The 26610-nt window shown below is 42.3% G+C and overlaps 1 protein-coding gene across 5 annotated transcripts in view; it reads right to left on the bottom strand.

The window, feature by feature from the left end:
- Positions 1–24967, bottom strand: part of SH3KBP1 (SH3 domain containing kinase binding protein 1) — a 225486-nt gene extending 200519 nt beyond the window's left edge. The window contains exons 1-2 of one of the 5 annotated variants that reach the window (XM_085211162.1): positions 24155–24967; positions 1350–1507 (exon numbers count right to left, since the gene is read on the bottom strand). In XM_085211162.1, the coding sequence (XP_085067288.1) occupies positions 1350–1507; positions 24155–24158 (162 nt within the window). In that variant the 5' untranslated portion in view covers positions 24159–24967. Of the gene's footprint in view, positions 1–1349; positions 1508–13225; positions 13284–23181; positions 23207–23544; positions 23804–24154 lie in introns of those variants that run through there. The other 4 variants (XM_085211170.1, XM_085211146.1, XM_085211155.1 and 1 more) reach the window with 4 other exon arrangements.
- Between the last annotated feature and the right edge of the window lie 1643 nt (positions 24968–26610).

The following is a 26610-nucleotide window of genomic DNA, read 5'->3' as shown; positions in this document are numbered from 1 at the left end:
GATTTTCAGAGATTAGCAAGAAATGAGGTATCCATTTTTCCCCATTCACTCCTTTCATATCCTTGAATCTCTGACTTCATCCTCCTTGTTGCTGCCTGATAGATAAAGAGCTATTCTTTACTCTTGGCAAGGACAAGAACAAGTATTACTATGTGGGTATATTTCTTCCTATTGCAACACCTGAGGCTCCCAAGTCCCCCCACTACAGAGACTACAAGTTTGCCAAATTACCACTGTCCCAAATTATCTTGATGTATGAAATGCTGTTGAAGAAAAGCGAAATAACTTAATTACGCGTATATGTATAAACACACAACAGGCTCCCAGTTAGAAGAAGAGAAATGATTGACACCTTTTGAAAATGAAAAGTCCCTCTGAAACTACAGTAACAAATTTACAAAAAGCCCATTCATGTAGTTTATTGTAGCCCTTGTTCTCTTTTCCATAGTTGGAGAGGTAGGTTTACAGAGATTTATAGAAACTAACAGCCTAGGTCTACAGCATATCATGGAGGCCCAGAGATACTCATAGAATGCTTGGAAGGGACCTTAAAGATCATCCAGTTCCAACATCCCTGCCCTGAGCAGGACTGTCAACCACTATATCAGGAACTAGATCAAGCTACCTGGAGCCCATCCAACCAGGCCTGACTGTCTTCAGGTGAGGATGGAGCATCCTCAATCCTACTATCCAGGTCATTGATAAAGATGTGTGCAAACATATCCAAACACACAAAGACGTTCAGTAAAAAAGACATACATGTATATATTTTCATTTCTAAAATTTTGAATGGCTTTCCTAAAATCAATATTATTGCAAGTTATTTGGTAGATTACATGAAATATCAAATAACAATATATTTTGATAATTTTTTTTGTAGGCAATTGTTTAGAAAAAAATCTGCTTTAATTATTCCCAGCTAGTTCAGCTATCAATAAGTATTCATATAAACCTTCTAGAAAACCTGAGGAAGCAATCTGGAGAAGAAGAAGCAACAGCTACAGAGAGAAGATAGCATTGCAAACGCCATGGAAGAGACCACAGACTGTTTCATTTCTTTTGACATATAGGTTGTTCTAGAATGATTACTTTGCTCCCAGACAACACAGCCAGGCATAACAACTGAAATGCAGAGAATGGCAGGGGTATTTTCACTTTCAGAATACTGATACTATATTGTCTTTACAATAAATCAGACTTTCCTTACTAATGCAGCCCCCATGGAACATTATATTGCAGTATATCATAGTCTTGGATCAAAGAAGTATGATATCAAGGCTGACAATCTGAACAGCATAGTACACAAAACATAGACATACAACACAAGAACAGTTCCACTTTGTACTCACTCTTACAAAGTTGTCAGGGAACAAACCTCTTCTGCCTTTGAGCTGTCCTTCCCACCAGCCTCCATCATCTTTCTTGATATTGGTGATTATGTCACCTACAGTGATTGTCAGCTCATCATCATGTTGAGCTTTGTAGTCGAATTCCACAATCGCCTCCACTAAAAGAGAAAAATGCACATTGCAAAATCAGTAACTGTACATCTACATTTCTGCGCCTTCGGAAGGAGTAAGAAACACCAATCAATCAGTGAAAGTAATGTAATTTTGTTAAACAAGAAAGCACATAAAATAGGCAACTTGTAACAGTAACATTTTGGTGGAAAACTGCTAAGTGAGGAGGCAAAAAAAAAAAAAAAGGAAACCACACTAATGCTCATCACAGCTAAGGCAACAAATGGCTTACATTTTTCGGTTTCTGCAGCTTCAGCATAACTACTCTAGAAGCATGACAAGGTTTATTTCTTGGAAAACATTTAGCAATATTTTTTTGACTTGTGAAGCATTTTCTTTCTGAACAGGTTACACAAGCATCCCAAGCCACTGCACCAATTTGCTACATACATCCCTGATAAATTAAAGAGCATTTATAAAGTTTTTTGTTTTTTTTTTTTTTCCGGTATAGTGCTGAATTCACTATTATTTACACAGAAATGCAAAGCTTTGGTGCATGAACAATGCTCTCACGGGGTTTCACCAACAGGAGAAAAATTTCCTTTCATTTGTAATTCTTAATCAGAGGATGTGAAGATGAAATACTCCTGCCGCTCTGAATGTCTGCTATCAGAGGTTATAAGCTCACTACCACTACATGGTGAGTCATTTCTTTTCCTGGAAGGACCCCTGAAACCACACACATAGGGCAATATATACTGCAAAGTCGCTGTAGAGAATTAGGGAAGTAATAAAGACAGAAGAAAAAAAAAAAATCATTTGAAGAATCAAAAAGAACGGATTTGAGGTATTCAAATATAGTAGCAACGGTTATATTTAGCAATTCATCAAACATCGTGTAGGAGGGGCCTGGCCTGACTGGCAAGGTCACAGATAGTCGTATTTGAAATGCCTTCCCCCTGTTTTCTTCAGTGGAAAACCATGCCTCAGGATGTTCCACCAACCTTCACACTGCAACCACTGAAACAGAAACAGGAGAACAATAGGTATGTGCTTTCTACAAGAATGACTGTGCTGCATAAATCCTGCAAGACTGGGCCATCAAACAGGCAACACAACTGACAAAGCAAAGCTAACAGATCGTGGAAAGGTTCTGCTTAACTACAGAAGCCCCAAGGACTGCACTGAATTAAGCTGACAGGAAAGCACAATTGTTCCTTTCCACTCCCCCAAAATGTCACACAGACAATGCTGAACATCTTCCTTCCTCCCCCAGATCTTGCAAGTCATAGCTAAAAGAGCATTCTGACTTACAGATACATCCCAGGCACAAAGCTACAGCTGATTATATTTATCTATCGCTTCTTTTGTGAAGCACAAAAAACATACAATAACCACATACATGATGCTCACAAGAGGCCTGCCATCTACTAAACAAACAGCAGGAGACAAAGAGTGGCACCACATACACTACAAGTTAACATGCAAAATAGAACTGAAACTTAAGACATTCAGGCTGGGAAGAATCTCAGAGGGTCCTTCTGAGGATTTTTTGTTCAGTTCAGACTAGCTCTGAGGTCAGACCTAACTGCTTTGGATCCTTTGTACCACATGCCAGATGCATTAGAGCACAGACATTTCAGAGAAGAACCCGGCCATCCTGATTTCCAGAGAGAGCATGAGAGCTTTCCCAATAGTTCCGATGGGCACTTCCTTGTTTTTATATAGGTATGTTTTGGGATGGGTTGCCTTCAGTTCTGTTTTGTTGATCACAGGGTCCCTACTGTTTGCATCACCTTAAACATTTTGCTTGAGTGTTGGTTACCTCCCTCCCCCACCATTACTAATTTAAAGCTCTTCTCATCTGATTGGCTGGTCTGTTAGCAAAGATGCTTTTGTCCCACTCTGGCGGATCACATCCTTTTCAAGCTACCCTCTAAGAGGGTCCTCATGGTCACAAAACTAAAACTCTGTTGCTGACATTAGCTACATAGCAAATATTTACCTGCTGGATCCATCCACTCCTCACACACTTCCCTCCCACCAAAAAGATCAAGGACAAAACTGCCTAGGCACTTGTGCCCTTAACCATGGCCCCAGAGCTATGTAGTCACTACTGACAGCATCATTAGAGCCTATGTGGTGGCAGGGCAACAGGGCACTTTAAGGGTGACACAAGCCTCATCAGCCTTTCCACAACATTCTAGACCCAAGCTGCTAGCAAGCAGCAAACCTCCACAGATGACAGGTCAGGTCATCAGATGGGAGCCTCCAACTTCCATAGCAGAGAATTTCCCTACTACTATCACTTGCCACTTTCTCCTCGAGGCTCAGGTTTAGCTGGCTTGTGTGACTTTTTGGACTGAACACCCAGGCCTCTTATCAACTACAAGGGCACTGAAACTACTTTGCAATTGCACATCCTAAAGTACAAAAGTAGCAAGAAACTATAAACTTCCAGCTTCCAGACTTGTCATCCTGGGAGTCCCCAACAGGCACAGATTCTGCTGGCCTCTCATTAAGGAACATTGGATGTTTGGACTCTTATGGTCTCAAAGACTTGGATAATGTCTGAAAAGCCCAATCCTTTGAGCTCAACCATCCAAACAATTATTTAAAACCCACCTAGTTGTCCTGCAGCATCTCACCACAACCGCTGAGGCATTTCACACTATCTTTGGTAGTTTCTGGATGTCTTCCATGCAAACTGCTACACTAACCGGAGAATCTGTTGAGCTATCCATTGCAGTTAGCACAACCCAGAGGTGGTCAGAGAGCTGTAATGATGAGGCAGGAAAGAAGCAAGAATCGGGCTGGCTTGGACTACTAATTCTTCAAACACTTCTCAACATTCAGACTTCAACAAGACATAGTGAAGGAAGGCAAGCAACTCTCTCCCATTCTCCAAGTCCAATGGTTTGAGAGTTGCTGTCCTGTTGCTGTCCTTGCAGTTTTCCCTTGCAGAGAAGGCTGTAAAACTAACATGAGTCTTGAAAGTTTCACTCTTATGATTTATGTTCTCTTAGGAAAAGAGAACAACAGGTAGAAGATGGCTGTTGATTCGACACTGCAGCTGTTTGGGTAGGCTGGAAGCACTGGAGTTATCTTCTTGAAGTCTGCCTGCCTTGCACTAATTCTTAAGCAGACAGCTGTTCAGCCACTTTTGTTTTATTAGAAGTTTAATTAAACAAACAAAAACTTCTTTACTATACAGGCTCTTCTCTGTCTACAATTTTTTCTACTTATTGAGAAATTTATATAAATATTTTTAAATGCTGTCTCTTCTCAGAGGATTTGATTACGGTAACATAAATGTGTGTAAACCAACAGAAACATACAAGTCACCAAAAATGGACCACACAATTAAGAGGTTTATAAACTCTACAAGAAAACCAAGTGCACAGTTTGGAAAGAGGGATTAAGAGTACACCTAGCAAACGTGCAGACTGTGGCAAACTGATGGGAAGGTACTCAAACTTCTCATTCAAAACACTACTGAAAAGCATATGGAAGCCTAAAACTGTTTCATAATTGACAGCCCCATAAAATTGCAGTTTTTAATCAAGCTCACTTTCTAAAGTGTACTAAGCAATGCCATCTTCTCAAACTGAGATTTGAAACATTCATGCTGCCAGTCAAATTTAGTCTTTTTTGTTTCCCTTGATGAGGAATTTTGTCTTTACAGAAGCTGGATTGATATTGGAGGCAATACTGATCCAGGCATGCTAAGTGGATCTCAGTTTTGCATCTGCAAGTAAATCATACCTCATTCCTGAAGTGCTGAGCTAGACTTCTCCTCAGGAACAGGGCTAACTAAGTGCCCCAGTTTGCACAGTGATTTATGATGTGAGAAAACACTCCATGGACAGTGAGCTCAAACTAGTTTTATTTGTTAATCAACAAAGGCTGGTCGTAGGCATGGCTCTGCCAAGGTAAACAGCTTGTTACATTAACAGCCAAAAAAACAATCCCTTTTAAGCCAAGAAGCAAAAGAAAGCAAAATTGGAGCAGGCAGATCTTGCCTCTCTTTATGGTACAGTTTTCTTAAAAATGCCTGAAAGACAAATCTGTCTCAATTTACAAACTCAAGCTGTAAGACCTTTTCTATTGGAAGAAGGCATTTTTCAGTTTAAAAATCATTTAGAAATCCAAGTACGAAATCCAAAATGAAAAGCTATTCAAGTTATTTTGATCTGAAAGGGGAATGCTCATCCTTACGCCAATAAAATCAGCTATTCCTAACATTATATTACCATCAATCCAGATTGTAATAGCAAAACTCATGAAATGAAGTCAAAACTAGTTATTACCAGCCCTGCTGGAGACTGGCACAGTCCAACTCATTACTGCAATGTCAGGGACAAAGATTTATATATATATATATTTAATTTAACGCTCAGTGATTTGGGCTTAAAATAATAAAATTTAAATCTGAAAAGTTATGAACCAGAAATTGAAATGGAACCTTTCAGTCATATTTAAAAAAAAAAAAAGCATATCTGGAAAAACTGTTGAGAAAGGTTAACTATTCCCACCTTTTGTTCCCTGAATTAGTCTTATACGCACATGGAATTATTTTGTTGATCATTACAAAAGTTTTTCCACTACTTGCTTGTTTCTTTAGTATAATCTAACCTCTCCAAACTGAATTAGTCAGAACATTTTTTTTAAGCAATGCCACCAAAATTTGAAGAGATGAATGTCTCCGTTTATGCTATTTTCAATTACTGTACAGTGGCTTTCCAAGCAAGAAATGAATCAAGAAAAGAAACAGAGAATTGCTACTGTGCAACAGAAACTACATTATTACATCAGCTCCTGCTCTTATCTGAAGTATGTAGGCACAATGGAAATGTTATTAATGTCTTTGGCATACTTCCACCCAAGTAACAGCATCCATATGGCAGCACCACATTCTGCAGCAGCATGGTTTCACACATGACTGCAGACCTCAATCCTAGTGTACACAGCACTATACACAGCAGTCAAAGAGTTAAGAGTTTATCTCCTACAAGTTCACAAAAAAAAAAAAAAAACACCGAAGAACTGCAAGTATTCCATACTGAAGTTTTAAATTAGTGTTCCAATGACATTTCTTCAGAAGACAGCACAACAGTGCTTTCCTTTTTTTGCATAAACCTAACTGTTCATAAGTAACAAAGACTAACAGCATGAACAGGCATCCTACCACAACCTTACTGTTACACCACACTGCATAAGCCTCTATGGGAAGGTCTCAGCGACTACAGAAAGCTTCAAGTTCTCTACCACCTACAATAAACAGATTATCAAGAACTAATAATCAAAAAGTTTGAATGTGTTTCTCTTCTGTCATACGCCATTTCTCTCATAAAGCAGTCACAAAGATTCATTTGGTAACAAATACTTAATAGTTTATCAACATTTTCATTATAAACACATTTCATAACCAGTTACAATCTGGCCATCAAATTCCATCTGCCTCAAAACTTAGTAAACGAGGTCTTCCTTCAAATATGCTGCTCTGTTTGATAAACCTCAGTATGAGCTGGTTAAAATAGCATGCTTTTGTGTTTGTAGGCATACTTTAGAAACAAAACAACACGCAGTAGTATTGTTCTCCTAGCCCATGCCTGGAGAGCCAGATGGCCTGAAGATCAAATGCGACCTACAAAGCCGTTGCTTTCTGGACTCTGGGAACAGCAAGCAGTTGGCAGGCCAATCAAATGTGGGATGCTGTGGTACAAAGGTGTCCAAGGGAGAAGGAAGCAGGTTTTATTACAGAGGGTGCAGCATGGATTAAATGGGAGTGCACTGGTACAGCCACAGAATGCTCATCTGAGCTCCAAGAGTCCTTCCTACCCCAAACCATTACAGCCACTATAGGTATCATGCTATAACTTCTTGACAAATAGGGATGATTGTTACTCAGTATTTGTTAGTATCTGGGATGGAAAACGTGTCAGTGTGTGGCTCTCCTACTTCAGAAAAAAAAAACCCCTGTAGTTTGTAAAGATTCAACTCTCAATATTTTTGCACTTTATCATTCTAGCCAGAAGAGCCCCTGCCTCTCTTTGAGGCAACATTCTGGCAAGACAGAAACACCTACTCCCACTTGCTACCTGTGAAATGTGCGTAAAAAACAACTAAACAATAATATCAATATACCATTAAGTTTATATTTTAAATGCAGATGACAACTGGGATTTTTAATAAAGCTTGAGCTCTTAGTTTTCCATCACATCTGTGGCAGAAAAAATTAACATTTCATATCTGTTGAACTTCAAGTAATCATTAAAGAAACATAATTTTCTTGAGAAATTAGTTCCAGACTTTGTTCATTTTCTTTCTTTTGCAACTGGAATAATTCAGTGCTGAAAGTATTTGCAAGGAGTCAGCTTCATGGAGGAAAAAAAAAAAAAAAAAAAAAAAAGCTTGAGGGGGAAGAATTCCATCTTCAAGAAATTAAATCCATGCTACCTGATATACTGCAACTCCTCTAAGGCAACAGCTTTCAGTTTACATTATGTTTTCATATTTACCCTTTGAAAACATTGAGGAGGAGCTAAAGGTCATGGTCCTAAAATGCTACCTTCACTCAATCACTCAGACACAAAGAGCAGAGCAATCACAGGAGGGAGCCATGTAAGTCACACAGCTCACAAATCTTTTTATGTCACAGTCATCAGCGGCGCTCTTCTCTAGCTTACAGGACAGAGGAATTAACCAGCTTCCAGTTGAAAGCTGCTTCAGCAACCTCCCCCTGGTTCCCTGCCCAAATGCTAATCCTGCTGGCACCTGGCAATGCCTTCACAGCCATGCCAGGGGAAGCACCTGCCCCAGTCCCCTCCTGCAGGCCACAAACAGCCCTCACACGCTCTGGCAGCAGAAACACAGTAGCCAGCCACAGAGCGGTTAGGACAGATGGAGAGTACCTGAGGGAAGCTCCCCTGTGAAACTGACACGCCCACATACATGCTTGCACAGAAGCATTCCAAAGAGCCACCTGAGCACAGGCCACCGTAAGAAGACAAAAGTATGTCCTCTCAGAGAACCATGCTGCACCCCAATGCCTGTGCTTATGGAATAAACAGCTTGAGTTTACTGAGTTACTGCCCTGCTTGAAACCCCTCTGCCTTACATTGAGGAGTGGTGCAGAGAATCCCAAGCAAAATGTGATTTGGAGGAAAATGTGTACACTTCTGCTTGGGGCTGTCCTGAGGTGACTTGTCCAGGCACCAGCAGAGCTGAAGCCTCTCCAGCTTACATAAAGGCCTAGCTATGCCTCCAGGAAAAGAGGAGAGCTAGTTTTCTGTTTGTCAAAGAAGGATTAGTATGTTTGGTTCCAGTTTCTAAGAAAAAACAAACACTATGTTATTCTAATGGAATTTACTGAGCAGGACATTATATTATGGTGTTAAGGCATTCGGTATAACCACAATTCATCACTGAATTAATTTACAATTACAAAATGAAGAACAATAGTAAGTCAGTATTTTAGTATTTATGTATGTCTGCAGTGAGTTTCCAAATAAAGCATTCATCTCACAGCAGTTCTGCACTAAACAATTTCAGACAAGGTACTTCTAATCAACACTATGAATTCATTCTGCCTTTTTTTTTTTTTTAGGTCTATTGTAATAGTTATGTTTCACTGCATTTATTATTGCCACATTCTTATAAAGATATTAAACTTTCAAACAATATGCCAAAGTACATCTGATCATCAGAGCTATTTATGTGCAAGGTGCAAGCAAAGAAAGAACTGATCATTGCAGTAGTTCTAAATGGCAGCAGTCACATCTGTGCTCCCAAAGGCTCCCTAATATTCCTGGGTTAATCTAACAATAGGTGTTAGATTTATATGGACCAAGTCTCCATAACAGTTTTGAGAGAGAGACTGCACAGAATGTTTTTGACATTCACGTGGGTGTCTGTCTGGAAGGTGTCCATATTCCATAAATTAATTTATTTTTTCCTACAGTGCACTGGTCAACAACTTCCACAACTGCCTTGGTCAGCAAACTGCTAGAATCAGATTGTCACGCCTACACTTTTAGTTCCTTGGTTCCATCAACCAGAGGACTTCCTAAACACAGCAGATGCTCCCAGTATTCAGCATTTACCCACAAGCTTACTTTGATGATTCACATGGTCACCAAGATTGTAATTGATTGCGTTAACCTCTAACTGAAGGAATACAGTGCTTCTTAGAAGTAAAATTGTCCTGAAAGTTGATGGACTCATTTTAACATCATTGTTTACCTCAGATACTAACGAGCAAAACAAGCCATCCAGAACAAATGGCAGACTGATTACATTCAGAGACACATTCAACATCATCACCTTAACATGAGTTCCTGGCTCCTCCCATATCAATAAGAAGAAAATCCAAAGTCTGTAAAGGATTATACTCATTGCTGGGATCAATAAGAGATGAGAGGAGGATTGCGAGTTAAGCTATGCAAACTAAGACAAATTACTCCTATTTAACTGAAATTATATGTATTTGTAAAAACTCGTTAGTAATGCTACTCATGGTGTCTAAATCACATTTCCCAGATAATTGAGAAGTTAGGAAGGATATTATTTACTTCTTCAGAACAACAAGAGGAAAGATTACTCTACTTACAGCTAAATATAGCTAGAACTATATATAAAATTACCATTCAGCTAAATTCAGGAGAATTGTCACTGAATGAATGCATCAACATAAAAAGGAAACAGGATTGAAAAACTGATGCCACGAACATAACTGCTGTTTAAGAATACTCAGAAATACTAACCCAGTAAAACTGCCATTTGGTTCCGATCCTGTAGTTGCCTGGATCATATCTGTAGATACTGACATACAAATACTGAGGTAGAAGGTCAAATCGAATCAAAGTATTTCCTCAGAAGGTAGGGGAAAATTGTCTTTTCAGTGATATGATGTGGCATCATCTGACTCCCAGGAGCAGGAGAGAGAGGAGGTGGTAATCAGTAATTTGTTCAGTCTTCATATTGTGTACTACATAAATTTCATTTATTGAAATTTCATACCTTCTAGAACAGCAATATTCACCCAGCCTCATTAAAACCAGACTAGAAGCAAGTGTGTAATCGTGAACATGATCTCATTTGAGCTTGGAAGATTTCACTATAGAAGCCGAAGCTGTTAATGCCATCATTCATCTTTGCCAAAAGCAGAAACCCTTTACAGTGAGGATAGAGAGAAAACAACATATTCCTCTGCATCTTAGCTACATTTTCTTGAAATACTGATAAGGATGGGTTTAAATTAAGTAACCAGCCTGTAAAATGGTGCATAGATACATCCTGTTGTGGTATTCTTGCTGCTGGAGGTGACAGTTTTTGCAGAAAGGACTTCCTAGCAGCAACAGTTGATATAGTCCAAATCGTTGGACCGTGGTATAGCCCTTCACTATGTAATGCCAGCTGCAGACAAGCATTATGTCTTAAAATAAATTCAAAAGTATGAGGTTCTAGTTCAGTTTTATGGAATTCTACTATTCTTATGATAGCAGTTGCAAAATATTTAATCCAGCAGCAGCTCTTGCAATAAGATCTGTAAAATACTAAGATTGCAATCAGTGACATTTTAACTAATATATTATAAACTGTCATAAACAGATGTGCTGTACAACAGTAAGGACTTGGATTTGATGTAGGAGAGAAATAGTTAAATGCTTTTTACCCTTTAACCCTCTTCAACATCTATGCTAAGTTCTATACAATCTACGGAACTTAGCATTCAGAGAAAGGTTGGGTTCTGTGTGCAATTTCTCAACAGTTTCATAAGCTGTAAGCCAAATGAAAGGACACTTCCATAGATAAGATTATCAGGTGTTCTAAGAGCTACAAAAGTTGTGTGTGTGCTGAGGTTCACAGTCACAAGCACATGAGCTACAGGTAACCTGCATTTCATTCCTATGGTCCAATACAAGATTTACATGCTAGCACTACATCATCTCCACTGGCCTTTGTATTATACGGAAACAGACCAAAACACCTAATGTTTTATTAAAAAAGAATCTAACTTGATCAACTACATGAGCAACAACAAAAAGCATTTTGAAGTAGAACACATTTGATTAAAATAACATCTTCACCACCCACCAATGTTTTTTCTCAATTAATAAAGAAGGCTGGTGTTCACAATCCTTATCAACCTGTCTTTCTGCATCAAATTCTTACATTCTCCTTCAAAACTCCAGTAAGTGTAGAAGTGTTGAAAAAAAGAAATGCTGCTCTAAAAGTAGAAATTATTGCATACAAGCATGTTTAGATTGATGTGCCCAAGGATTTTCTGAAAGATAACTATCCTATCAGATCATATCACATGTTGACTTTTCCCACTAAAAATCTCTCAAATTTCAGAATTCAGGATGCAATTCAGGAGAAGGTACCTTTAATACCTGTTCTCTCAGCTCACATCAGTACCTGCAGGTAACTTGTTCTTTCCCACAAAATGGAGAAATCACAAATTAACTTAGTGTAGTTCTTTAGCTCTTATGAATAAAAACATTCCCAGATCGCAATTATTAACTTCCCTGTTTTGTTTTCAGGATACCTTTTAAAATCCCATGCATCAATATGCCTGAGTGAAAGAGCACTTCCAAAAATTGCTTTTTGCATTTTCTTTCACAGAAAGTCTGTGGATTTAGAAGAAGGTGACTCATTCCAGGAAAAACAATCCTGAAAGCAAAAACCGATGCAAACTGAACAAGTATATCTGAAAGCTTGTCATAGACTTTAATTGCAAGCAACAACAGCTTGTGACCTGATGATAGCATTGCTTCAACAGGGAATTTAAGCCACAGTGTGCTAGTTGAATGAGAATGCCCAGCAGGGCTGAGTATGAACTGAAAACACAAACAATAGTCAGCATTTAGGTAGAAGAACCCATTGCTGCAGTGAGAACGCAGGAGCAAAGCAGAGAAAGCAGCAGTATGGAACTCTACAGAACCCAAGTAAACAACAAGAGAAGCAATGGACCCTATTGTTTTACAAGCAGCTGTTCTTCTGGCAGCCTCCTCCTCCTCCCATCCAACACCAGTTACCAGCACTGGCACTGTCTGGAACAGCACAAAGCATGCTGTCAAGGAAGCTACAGTAAGACAGATGCTACTCAAGATGGGCAGAACCTCCTTGAATACTTGTGCAGAATCTTTCTATAGTATCCAGAAGGCAGCATGCAGATTAAAACCATACCACTGAGAGAACAAGGTGTTGGGGCATAACTTGGCAGCAGCTCAGCACCACACAGCTGTTTGCTCACTCCCCCTCTCCAACTGGAATGGGGAAGAGAACTGGAAACGAAAGAGAACTGATAGGTTGGGATAAAAACTATTTACTAACAGAAGAGAAAAACAAGAAACAAAACCGCAACAATAACAATATATATAGCTGCACTGCAATCACTAGCCACCTACCAACTTATCATTAGCATTATCATGACGCCTGCCAGCACGAGGTCTCATCACCACTGGCCAATGCCCCGTAATCCCCGAGCAGTGTCCATCCCCAGCCAACTGCCCACAGCATTATGACCCTCCACACGGTGCTATGTGGTACAGAACGACCCCCAGCCTCTTTCAGGCACCGTCCTGTCCCCTCCCCACTCCCTGCCCCATCGTAGCGGCTGCTCTGCCTGGCTGAGTCTTGCCCAGCCCAGCCCTGCTCCCATCACTCAGCAGCAACCAAACACTGTGCTAACAACACTGTTTTGACTGAAAGCAGGGCACGAGAGCAGACAGAGAGGGCTATCACTCAATATTACCTACCCTGATCACTTCTTTTAAAGCTTGCTGCCTCTATGAAAAACATTCCTGGGCTCCATCCATTCAATCTCTAGTGATCCCCTTGGTTTTCAATGATCCAAGCTCTTGGAGCTAAAGAAATCAGGTGCTAAAACCAATTTTCAAAAAAACTAGAGCAGGAAAGAGCACCTCTTGCATTTAGGATCTCTGCCCAGTAAGGCACCATCCACATCAACCCCTGCTTTTGGTTTTAGAGCAAGGTATTGCCAGATTCAAACAGACAAGAACTGAAATTCTACTTTAAACAGCAACATCCTGCTCTTAAGTTCTCCAAATACAGAAACATCAGAACTTCAGCACTTGGCCTTGCCAACTTCTACAATGTGTTCTTCACACATCACAAAGGCACCAGTCTCTCGTCAGTTTCTGAATCAGACAGTACCAGAAAGGCAACTAGGAAAACACAGAGTGCAACAGAAACCACAGCATTTATCTTCCAGAGTAAGAAAGTCAGTGGACTAAAGCAACAGCCTCTAAACGATAGTCAGTGCCTCTCCTTCCTAATACGGTATTCATAGGAAATCAACTTGTCTCCCTAATTCTGAGGAAATAATTAAAGGAGCACCCACAAATGGATTGTCATCACAATTCTATAGGTCTTTACATCTCAAGATAGTGAGTTTTAAGACTACAAGTGAAGTATATAGGAAAGTTTCCTAAAGAGAGAAAAAGTAGCAGGCTTGAAGGACAGATGAAGGAGAAGGAAAGATGAATTTGAAGGAAGAGCAACTGAAAAGACAAGATGATGTAGCACCAGCTATCTGAAAAGAATGGGTGAAGTGCATCTTCCTGAAAAATAGGTGGGAATCGCTGATGCAGATTAAAATATATATTAAAAATTTTCACAAGGGAAAAGAAGCATAAATACACTTCTGTAGGTGATAGGAAGAGAAACTGCTTTCTGACAGAATGAGGTGAAGGAATGAGAAACGCACAGGAAGAAGCAGGCTAATTTCTCCTGCAAAAAACACTTGAATGCATACACATTAAGAGATCTCACACAGCCAGAATCAGCACATACAACTCTGAACTGTCAGGGAGTGGTTGATCATGAACTAGATGGCATCTCTGTTAACCACTTACTGTAACCTTCCATGAACCACACTCAGACAACTGAGATGTCAGCGAATCAAAAGTTAATTGATAGGTGCTACACACACACACACACACACGCACACACACACACATACACACACACAATGTAGTCTTTAAAATAAGTAGCACGCTTCATTTAATCAAAGCAAGCAATTCCAAGATGCAGGAGGAGGTGACAAAAGAAAACACCACTCAAGGTGACCTCAGTAGCCAGAGTAAAACTGACAAAGGCAGTTCAGGGGTTTTAAACACAGGCAAATAAAGGTCTTTGAGGAATGAAATTATCAATAGTTACAAGGGAGTAACAAAGTTTCAAAGAAAACAAAGATATTTCCCATTTCACAGGAGATCTTTGCCAGAAGAGTGGCCACAAAAAGCAGCTGTGCAGGCAGATGAATATTAACAACAATTCTAAGAAAAGAAGGCAGCATGAAGACTTCTCTCCTATTTTAAGAATTGCTTCGTGCATCTGATCTTAGTCCTACAAATTGCTTGGCTGTTGGATAGTACTTTTTTTTTTTCATCACACAAGGAGCAAGTTTAATCTTCCAGCAGCACCAAGTTAAGCAAGGAGGCAGACAGAAGGTGCCTTCGTCTGCTTTATTAAGGCCTCCCATCAGTAAAACAACCATTAACTATCCTGAAAGAGCTTTACTCAAAAATCCCTCTGTTAGATAGTTGATCCTATGAAGTCAGAACAGATCTATACAGACAGCTAAACTTGACTCAATATAACCAACAGGAGTTTCCAATTGGTGCAAAGCCAGGAAAGCAACTGAGGAGCTAATGAAATGTCTAAGCTATCTAGTTAATACCCAATCAAGCCCCAGAGTTTTAATCCTTTGTCATCTGGAAAATTGTTGTTAAAATCATCAGAGAAATAACTACATAGAGCACAGTTCCAGTATTAAGAATACAGCAACAAGCTATGAAATGAAAAGCTGATCTATTAGCAAATTAAAATGAATGACTGAACTAATTATATGATCGAATCAAGGTAGTAAATCATTTAGAATCCAGCAATGTGATCAAAGTTGCAAGTTACCCATTTCATTAAACAAACACAACAAAACAGATGTATGAAGTATGAACTCTACTAGTCAAAGCCAGTTAAACACTTTCATATGGAAATTACATTGATGAAAATGAGCCAACTCTAGATTTTGAGACTGCTTAGTGATCAACCTCTTCTTCCTACAACCAAACTGAAAATACGTGCATAAGGAAGCAAAACTTCTGAACTGCTGAGCCAGTGCTTTCAACAAGTGTTAGCAAGTGTTAGTTTCCTTGAACCAAAAGTTTTTTTGGGGGTAGGCAGAATGAGGGCTCTATTTTCATTTTGCAGAGGGAGAGGTAGTTGTTGTTTTAACCTAATAGTGTAAGTAGGGAAGCTGGATATTTCTATTCAACACACCACAGTTCTGCAATCTAGCTGAAACACAGTACCTAAATTATCAGGAAGTCAGCATGGTCTTGCCTAGAGTGAAAGGTCCTGACATGATATTGTTCTATAAAACCATCGATGACAACAAGGACAAATTCACAAGAAATAACAGATAAGTTATAGAATGGCCTGGGTCAAAAAGGACCATAATGATCATCGAGTTTCAACCCCCCTGCTATGTGCAGGGTTGCCAACCAGCAGACCAGGCTGCCCAGAGCCACATCCAGCCTGACCTTGAATGCCTCCAGGGATGGGGCATCCACAACCTCCTTGGGCAACCTGTTCCAGTGTGTCACCACCCTCTGAGTGAAAAGCTTCCTCCTCATATCTATCCTAAATCTCCCTGTCTCGGTTTAAAACCATTCCCCCTTGTCCTATCACTATCCACCCTCATAAACAGCCGATCCCCCTCCAGTTTATATGCTCCCTTCAAGTACTGGAAGGCCACAATGAGGTCTCCCTGGAGCCTTCTCTTCTCCAAGCTAAACAAGCCCAGTTCCCAGTTCTTTCTTCATAGGAGAGGTGCTGCAGCCCTCTGATCATCTTAGTGGTCCTCTTCTGGTCCTTTTGAGAGTTCTGGATCTTTCTTGTGCTGGGGGCACCAAGTCTGGAAAAGTATCTAGGTAATCAATCCTCATACATAAAACATTCAAATATTTGTTCATAAATTAGCACCCTAGAAAACAAGTCACTAGTCCTTACATTTGGAAACATAAAGCCAAACAGCGTTTACATGTAAATCTGAATTTGATAGCAGAAGGTCTTTAAAATATTGTCATAATGAAATTCCAAACCAAATGTATATTGTTCTGACTGCGCTTTGGAATTTCTTGTGTGCCCACTTACAGTGGGAAACACAGATGAGCATTCACAACTCCATAAGTCCTCAGGGAGACATCACAGAAAGAACAGCAGTAATGAGAAAAACAGTGAAAAATTAAGCTGTTTCACTGCTACTCAGTTTTCTGTCACAAGGACAGCAAATTTTCAGTGCTGCAGAAGCATATCAGAGAGAGAGACAAAAAAATCCACTTTGCCAAGATACCAGAGTATTAAAAATGCTTCTTGCCAGTGGTGAGGATGAATCAGCAACCACAGACAGATGACATATTTGACTTAAACGTGAGATGGGGCTTTTCCATGAACAGTTTCACATCTGGCTTAAAAATGAAGAACTCTGGACATGGATATTAATACCCTTATACTTCTGCTACCTTTCACTAATACTTCTATAAATGTAGCCACATGGAAAGGCGATGCTACCCATGCAGTGACTTGGGCTGACACCAGTTAGCTGATTTAGCATGGAATGGCACCAGCAATTGCACTGACCTCCAAGACCTCCTTCTCACACACACACACACACACACACACACACAAAAAAAAAAAACCAGGAAAGCATCCTGGTATTATTTCTGTGTGTGTTTATGTGAAGATCTCATTATTGAAAGCAAGCACGAACATGTTGCTCTGTAAATTAACAAGCAATTTCCTGCAAACTGCAAGAAGAGGACACAGTGTATTACAGGGATTTTTATTTTCCTGATTGTTTTTAGAGAAGGCGGTCACTCATTCACTTATTGCACATTCCTTATGAGACACAGAGTACTTAGTTTTTAGATACGTGGCTATCGAAAAGCTAATTAAATATTTACAGATCAAGTCGGGCCTTGATTTGTAACACACGCAACCAACCCACACTGAGGTTTTTGAACAAGTATTCAGTCCCGAGGCAGTTGCACACCAGTGCTGACTTTGGTCTCCATGCAAATGAACAGACTTACATTGGTTTTGGTGTGAGCTAGCTTTAATCATCAAAAGCAATTTAGCTGTGCAGGATGAAGAACCAAAAAGGAAATAAAGAAAGAGCAGCTCTTTCCTCCTCTCCAATATTTCTAATGAAACTCAATAGCAGAGCTCAAAATGCATCTCTACATTGAAACTACAGATTAATTAGAGGCTTGGGATCTGATCCTCATAGAAGTGCTCAGTTTTCTAGGTTGCATTATCCTTTTTGGCACAGATGTAATTTGTGATGCACAACTCTAGACAAACCCTTACCCTAAAACAAAAGCACAGGTTCTCAGTGATGCTCACATTGGAATACAGGCTGCAATGAGAACAAAGACACCTTTTCCTCCACTGCCCCTCACCATCCAGGACAGTCCTTTCCCTAAGGCAAAGTTAAGTTAGGAAAAAAGCATAGATGAGACATCACAGCAGTCACCTTGCCATGCAACTTTTAAGTAGGCATCACCACTGTACTCTCAAGATTTGGTTACTATTGATGCTTCCCAATTAGCAGTAAGAAAAAGGGGAGGAAAAGTCAACTCCATTTTCTAACACAATCCATGGCTACCAAACTGCAGTACTGCATATTCTCACAAACACGAGGACTTAAAGCTCTCCTTGTGCTTCCCCGCTGTGCGAAGCAGACAGGCAGCAATTATTTTTACATTAGCTGAATTACAGAATCTTGATACCTCCTCTCCAGCTCCCCTCCCCCTAACATATTCTTCCATCATTTCTCAGTGCACGAACATAGATACACCCTACAGCTAACTCCTGCTTTTGCACCCAGGGAAAACATACAATCTTTGGTCCAGGATTTCGTATTCTGTGATTTAAAACCAAACCAAAACACAAAGACAGGAACCACACAAAAAAATCTATCACCATTTTGACGAGTTTGCTCTGTAACAGCAGTTTCAAAGAGAAACAGCAGATACCATCTATGTGGCTGTTTTCTCTCCTTTGATCCCATCAGGGATGACCTGCTTTCAGCACTTCAGTGACCTCTACCATTTCAGACCTGGAATTTCAGCTGCTCATTACACACTACCCATCACTCCTTTTCCTCTCCCAGCACACACACCCTTTCCCCTTCAAGCGTGGAAGGAGTCCACACATTATCCACAAGGTCAATGCTGATTTCCTATACCAACTCTGATACACTGCTGGTAGAACAATGATGAGCAGCATTCTCAAAACAAAACCCTGTAACATCCAGTGAATAACAATTACAAAAGACGAAATCTGAGTAACGTTAAACTGTAAATAGAATCACAGAATCGCTCAGGTTGGAAAAGACCTTAAAGATCATCAAGTCCAACCACAACCTAACCATACTACCCTAACTAACGACCCTCCACTAAATCATGTCCCTGAGCACCACATCCAAATGGTTTTTAAACACATCCAGGGATGGTGACTCAACCACCTCCCTGGGAAGCCTATTCCAGTGCTTAACAACCCTTTCTGTAAAGAAGTGTTTCCTGATATCCAACCTAAGCTTATGTTGCATTAATAGCAGCTTAAACAGAAACATATATACACTCAGCATTAATACCAAAATAATGTTGCTTGTCAAAGAAGTGCTGTGATGTTGACACACATTTCTTTACAAGTAGACCAGGAAAGATGTCTTTCAGATGCAGCTCTAGCATAACTCTCAACGTATGCACCTTTTGCTATCACAAAGGGGAACAAGAATTCTCCTGTTTCAAGAAATAGTATCTATTTTAAGCATTTTCTTCTCTACCATACCTTCTGATCTAAAAGCAACAGCTAATATGAGCAACAATTACAGTGGACGCTGCAAGAAATGAACTACCTGATAGGAGCAAGAAGAGCACTTAAAGAAGACTATAAAATCAGAATTCTGAATACACACACATAAATATGGATTTTTTATTCCTTGGCTTCACATCCATATCTTGATCAATGCAGAAGGCAGCTCTGACAAAGTTCTGATGTGAAGTCATTATCTCTTGGTTTCTAAGAAAAATGCTTTCTGCCAGCTACTTTTATATGAAAATTCATACAGGTTACCGAAAATAATTCATCAGTTTATGAAAACTCCACTCGAACTCTGACCTCGAAGACATTCACAGGCTGTACAAATATGGGTACCAAACAATTGAAAATCTGATCTTGAACACTTCTAACACAACAGTGTTGTCAGAAATGAACCTACTGACAACAACAAAAGAACTAAGATGATTCACATCTCCTTTGAGGAGGAGAAATGAGATCTTTTTACAGTTTGAGAAAGGTTTTCACATGAGATTTCCTATATGAGCCACTTTATAGTTGCTTATAATCTTATTAAAACAAATTAAATTAAAAAAAAAAAACACTCAAAGGGAAGAAAAGCATGGTAACCAACTCCCATATGACTCTCCCTTGTGTCCAGCTGAAACTGTATAACTGTTTTTGAGGATAACGTTGCTGAATGACACGTGTTATTCCTATTTAGAAATGTTTTACATCTATTCTGCTGAAATGCTCCAAAATTCCCAATGCCTTGTAGGGGGAACTTCAAATTTGTCCAAGAAGTCAACAACCACATCCACCTCCCTCTGTGTGCAATTTACACAATTTCACTAAGCTCAATTCAAAAATGTTTCATTCCACACAGGACTGTAGAGCTGTTGGTGTTCACCGGCTGAACTCCCCATGCTTCCCCTTGCAGAGAGCATCCTCCAACACACACCGTGGGGCCAAGCATAAGTTTTGACACAGGAGCATCTCTGACTGGAGGTCTGCGTGGCCCCACACACAGGAAATGTGCTCAGAGTGCTCCCTCTATTGATGCTTGGCTAAGAGAGGGAGGAAGAGGAAGTGGCACATGTGCAATGTGGAAAGAAGTAGAGAGGAAAGACATACCAAGGCAGGGGCTTTCAGGAGGAAAGCAGAGCAGACTTGAAGGCAGGGGACAGAGGAGAATTAGGACAGGAGAAAAAAAGAACTAGGAAAAAGTTAAAACTGGAAAAGGTGTTGCAATTAGTACAGAAAAATCAGTGTTTTTTTTTTTTTTTCTTCTATTTCCTCTTGATGCAACTTTCCCCTGTTGTGTACAAGGCAGTTGCGGTATTTCACAGCATCTTTCTCAACCGCTGTGTCAATCCATGCAGACAACGGTTGTCTGTGAGTACTAATAACATAACTGGCTCAAAGGGCACAAAGCTCTAATTATGGGGACTACAGACAAACAAAAGCAGCCTACCCTCTCTTTCCTGCTGTCAATGGGAAAGCTTTAAAAATATCTTGAAAAACTACTAAGAGAAGCAATTCTACAAAAAAATAAAAATATATCAAACAAGCTACTAAGCGAACCATTTAGAAGTTTGGTGATTAAATTGTCTATCTATCTATAAACAGGAATTTACATAAGCACTATAGTGAAGGCTTCAGCTTACTCCCAGAGCTCTGCTGTTACATAGGACTCCTAACTAACGCATGAAACTGACTGAAAGATGAGCAGACCCAGCATAGCCAAAAAAAGGATCCCTGTTCATTTACTGCAGAGGTTGGAAGGCGTGCCTCAACTGACACAAGGTGCTGCGAAACTTCAGCTCTTTTGGGATGATGCCAGCTAAACACTGCTTTCTAGAATCATGCTGTACCTTTACATGTTCTGAATTGAATAAGCAGCTCTTCCTCATGCAGCTACCATACCTTGTTCCTACTTTGTCTTCTGGACCTTCAATTCCATTCAGCAGGGCAATGTGATATATGAGCACTCAAAGGTCTCACAAATGAGACTGAGGAGTTCCATAACCACATGCAAGTCTTAAAAATAAACAACAAACCCACACACATACCTATAAAACACCACCTTTTCAATTCTCAAATATTTACAGAAGGGGATTAAGCATGTTGCACTGCCTCTGCTCTGCCCCCCTCTTATGTTTCAGAAGCTAGCAACTTCAGTTCACTCAGTTCTCCTGACAAGTCCGTTCCAAACATAAACTAATTTACTTGAAGATATTGCAACTCTAATGTCAGAGAACAGCTCTTAAAACACCAATAAACGTGTATTTCTCCTAAGGTTTTGAGTACATGGTGTAAAAAACAACGAACTTTAATATGCACACATGTAATACACACATATATACAGAGGCTTAGAATCATCAAATCACAGAACCATTGAATACCCCCAGCTGGAAGGTACCCACAAGGATCATGGAGTCCAACCCCTGGCTCCACGCAGCACCACCCAAAATCAAACCCAACGTCTGAGAGTGTTGAACTCCAGCACTCAGGGTCATGCCCACAGCCCTGTGCATCCCGTTCCGTGCCCTCTGCCCTGTGGTGCAGCCCCTTTCCCTGACCCCCAGCTGCCCCTCCCCTGACACAGCTCCATGCCGTTCCCTCGGGCCCTGTCGCTGTCACACAGAGCAGAGCTCAGCGCTGCCCCTCCGCTCCTTGTGAGGAGCTGCAGGCGCCATCAGGCCTCCCCTCAGCTCCTCTGCTCTGCGCTGAGCAAACACAGGGGCCTCAGCCACTCCTCACACACACTTTGCCCTCCAGACACTTTAATGCTTTCGTAACCCTCCTTTAGACAACCCTCCTTTACTAGGTTTACGTCCTTCTTACACAGTAGCACCCAAACCCACACTCAGTACTGGAGGTGAGCCCACACACCACAGAGCAGAGCAGGACAACCCCTCCCCTCACCCAGTGATAGTGCTGGGCCTGGTGCACCCCGGGTACTGTTGGCCCCATTGGCTGGGCACACTGCTGGCTCAGATTCAACTTGCCACCAGCCAGAACCCTCAGATCCCTTTCCACAGTGCTGCTCCCCAGCCTCTCGTCCTGCAGTCTGTACATAGATCCAGGGAGTAACAACACTATGCAGTGCCAAACACAAAATACAAATGATTAATACGGGAAGCATGAAAGTAATTTAAAAATAAAAGATGAGGAATCTCAACAATGTGCTACCTATAAAGAATTCACCTATTCTTTCACGCATCTAAATGTCTTTGAAAAATGAAACAATGCTAGAAATGTTTTTAATAAAACTGTTTCCATTTGGAATCTCCTAGAAAGATTTCACTTTCATATTACTCATATCTTCCTCGTGTGCTTTTTCCATTCGTTATTTTTTTTAAAGCACAAGACTCTAAAGCACTTAGACTCTAAAGATATGAACAATGAGAGCGTGCCTTCTCTTCACTCTCATTTTGCAAAGCGAGTTCTTGCTGAAGAGGTTATGGATGCCCCGTCCCTGAGGTGCTGAGGTTGGATGGGGCCCTGGGCAGCCTGGTCTAGTACTAAATGTGAAGGTTGGTGGCTCTGCCTGTGGTGGCGGGGTCGGAGCTTCATGATCATTGAGGTCCCTAGCAACCTGGGCCATTCTGTGAATCACAGCGAGTTGGGAAAGTCATTATCAAAATCAGCTTTAAGGATACCAGATGTGTACAATCATAGGAAGTCTTATAGTGTCACAATGCAAAGTTAAGAATGAAAAAAATGCCCTGAAGATAAGAAAAAAAAAATCAAAACAAACAAACAAACAACTAACCATTATTTCTTGCGATATACCACACAGATTTTGCCCCATCCCTCAGCGGTCAACCCCACATTTACTTACAGCACTGCATTTTAAGAAGTTCCGAGCGGCGTTGCCTAGCAGACACACCAACCCTAACAGAGCTTTCTGCCACCCAATTACAGACGGCAGCACAGGATGCCGGCCTACGGCCAGCAGCAGCGGAGTTCGTTGGGATCAACACAGCGGAATGAGGCGCAGATGGCTGAACGCCTCTCAGCCTCAGCTGGAGGACTAACTGAAAGTCCATAGCAAAAAGCTAGCGCTGAATCTCACAAGGTACAGGTACAGCAGCTACGCATCGCTCTGACAGCGCTCCCTAAGAACAAAGAGAAGATTTTTCCCCGCTACGTTCCCAGTGTCACTGCATGACAACAGGTAAAATTGGGTAAAATGTCTGCCCACCTAATGCGTTGCAGGGAATGGCTTTAGCAGTATCATTGCTCTCGGGCTGCCGGCAGCATTTCTGGCTCTGCGGGCACCGGGAGCCACTCTCCGGGGGCACCCCCGGGCAGGAGCCGGTCGGAGGGTGCGCCCTGCCAGCAGCCCGGGCTTGCTTTTGTTCCCTCCGATCCATCACTCTCAGCCGGGCACCGTTTCGGGCAGCGGGCCGGCCCCGGGAGCCCGGTACCGTCGCCGGGGCCGCCATTCACCCCCCGTCCCCCGCCGCCCGCCTCCTTCCCCTCCGCACAGGTAGCGGGCGCTGCCCACCTCGGGCCGGCGCCGTCTCTACCCGAAGTCCGCGGGAGCCACCTCACGGGCAGCGCCCGCCCGACGGCCCCGCCGCCCGCAGCCGCTCAGCCGACGGAGCCCGCGGTGGGTGTGCCCGGCGGAAGACGGACGGTGCGGGACGGCTCGCAGCCTCCTCAGCCCCGAGCGGGATCGCCCACCGCGGCAGCCCCGAGCGCCTCCGGCTGTCACATGAAAACAATCAGCGGGGCGGCCGGGGGAGGGGGAGAAGTTAACAGCCGCGAGGCGGACGCTCCCTCCCCGCCGCCCCTCGGCTCCAACTCACCCATCGATGTCGATCGAGGCTCTGCCGGAGCGCGGGCTGAAAGTTTGGGGCGGCTGTGCCCGAGGCTGCTGACGGGGCTGGTCCCTCCTCCTTCGGCCGCCGCTCTCGGTCAGCGGCCGGGCTGCACGCCGCGTCCTGCGGGAGGCACCTCGCCTCGCCTCGGCATACGTGTGCGCGTGGATGCAGAAAGGAAAAAATAAAACGAGGCGAGGGCTCAGCCTTCAGCTCCCCCCAGCAGTCCCCGCTGCCGGGCGGAGCGCGGCCGAGCCCGAGCACCGGGAGGCGACTGCCGCCGAGCCGCGCCGCGCCGATGGGCGTCTTCCCTGCCGGCCGGGGCGCGGAGCAGCGCTTCCCAACGCGGGCGCCGCTGCTGCTGCTGCTGTTGCTGCCGCCGCTGTCGGAGCGAGCGGCGCCGCTCAGCTCAGCGTGGCGCTGCGGGAAGTGTCGCGAGACTGCGCCACAGCCGCTGCGCCGCCGGGAGAGCAGGAGGGAGGGCGGGGAGGAAGGAAGCGGAGCGGAGCGGCGGTCCCCGGCGGGGGCTGGGGAAGGAAAGCAGTGCTGAGAGGCGCCGGGTACGCCTCGCCTCGTGGGGAAGGGGTCGGCCCAGGCCGGGAGGGAGAGAAAAAAGGTGAAAAGATGAGGTGAAAGCCGGCTTAGTAGGGTTGTTGAGGGAAGAAAAAGAAAAAAAAGAAAAAAAAAAGCAGATTCGCTCAGGAGGTGCTGCTGCTGCGAGGTGAAAGGCGCGCCCCGGTAGAACGACCGGAGCTGAGAGCCGTCGGCGCAGCGCGGTGACGCCTGCGGGCAGCAGAGCAGCGGCTGAGGGCGGGAGGACCTCCTCTGCGGGCTGACGGCGGCACAGGGGAAGCGCTAGAGAGGAAGCAGGTAACGCAGCTTTTAGAGCACGATCACCCTTGATGGCAGTGAAAAGTTAAGCAAAAGGAGCTGTGCTAACCTCCGGTAGGTGGTTAGGCGGGGAGAGGATGAAAGCGATATGGGAAGCACGCTCACGCTGCAGAGCAAGGAGAGGTTATTTTGAGGAAGGGCTACTGGACGTTAGGAAAGTACAAGGGAAAGGAAGGCTTTTGGGTACGGAAATCTCGTTTAATTTGTGACTACGGTGAACATCGGGACTTTATATTTCATTATCTGAAAGCATGACAGTGTTGACTCCACAAAGCCAACTAAAGGGAAAGTGGCAACTTTTACTTGACAGTTTCAGCTGGCTTGGCATACGGTGGTCAAGTTTATCAGAACCAAGTACCACATCTCATTAAGTAGAATTAATGGAACCAGGTTTGAGAGGAATCAAGATATTCATAGAATCACAAGGTTGGAAAGAATCTACAAGATCATCTAGTCCAACCATCCTCCTATCACCATTACTACCACTAAGCTACTAAACCGTATCTCATAGCTGCTCATCCAGACATCCTCTTGAACACCACCAGGGACAATGACTCCACCACCTCCACAGGCAGCCCATTCCAGTGTCTCCCTTCTCTTTGGGAGAAAAAGTTTTAACCTAAATCTATTGTTAGCACACCAAACCTGTATGAAGTTTGGCTTTGTGGTCCTCCAGCTGCGTAGATTAAGGTGGTTGAATAAGTGTAACTGAAAAATTCAGTACATTTGGTAGCTCTATTTCTAGAGACACTCTTCAGGGCTGCTGGTAAAGTTGATAAGTTACAAAAGGTGAAATTTCCAACTCCATGTTACAGTGCATACAATGAAGCAGTCTTCATGGATAATCTCAACCAGGGACCCAAATCCAACTCAGCTTTGAGGAAGATAACATTGAAAATTAAAGCGTAGGGGTTTGATAGCTTTCCTATCAAGTCAAGCAGTAATACAGTGAAGCATCCTGTTCTGGAAAGTGGAAAAAAATTATAAGCCATCATAATACTTCCAAGTCCTAGTTTCCCACTATTCCCAAGCCAAGTAACATTGCGACATGTGCATTCTTTCAGTACCTTATCTTAACGAGACCTCACAGCATGCAGAAAAGAGCTGCTAGGGAATTACTTAGGGAAGACTAGTATTTTAGAAGTGGTATTGATGAAAGTGTGAACATCTAAACTGACATGCACTACAGAACACAATCAGACACATGCACTGTTGAAGGCCATCAACTAAAAGCTGAGAAGCATCACTATTGCAGCCCCTACGAATTACGGAAACATTTTTCTTCAAGCAAAAAGAGGAACAATACCTACCCCAACTTCTCTACATCGCTGTACAGTTACCACACATAACTGTTTTCCACTTTACTATTTCTTCAAGGCAAGAAACCAGATCAGAAGTTAAATAAACCTACATAAATTGGATTATGGCAAGTTTAGGTGAACAACGGGAGGTAAAGTTGTTTTATTCTGGAAGAAAACACCTCGTTTCTGTTCCTATTTGCTAAGGAATCCTAGTATTAAGAGATAACACGGTTATTTTTATCCAGCACTAAG

Source organism: Meleagris gallopavo, chromosome 1 (assembly GCF_905368555.1).
Source record: "Meleagris gallopavo chromosome 1, MGAL_WU_HG_1.1, whole genome shotgun sequence".
Taxonomy (NCBI): Eukaryota; Metazoa; Chordata; class Aves; order Galliformes; family Phasianidae; genus Meleagris; species Meleagris gallopavo.
Note: the sequence above shows the minus strand (reverse complement) of the source record. Positions and strands in the feature narration are given on the sequence as shown.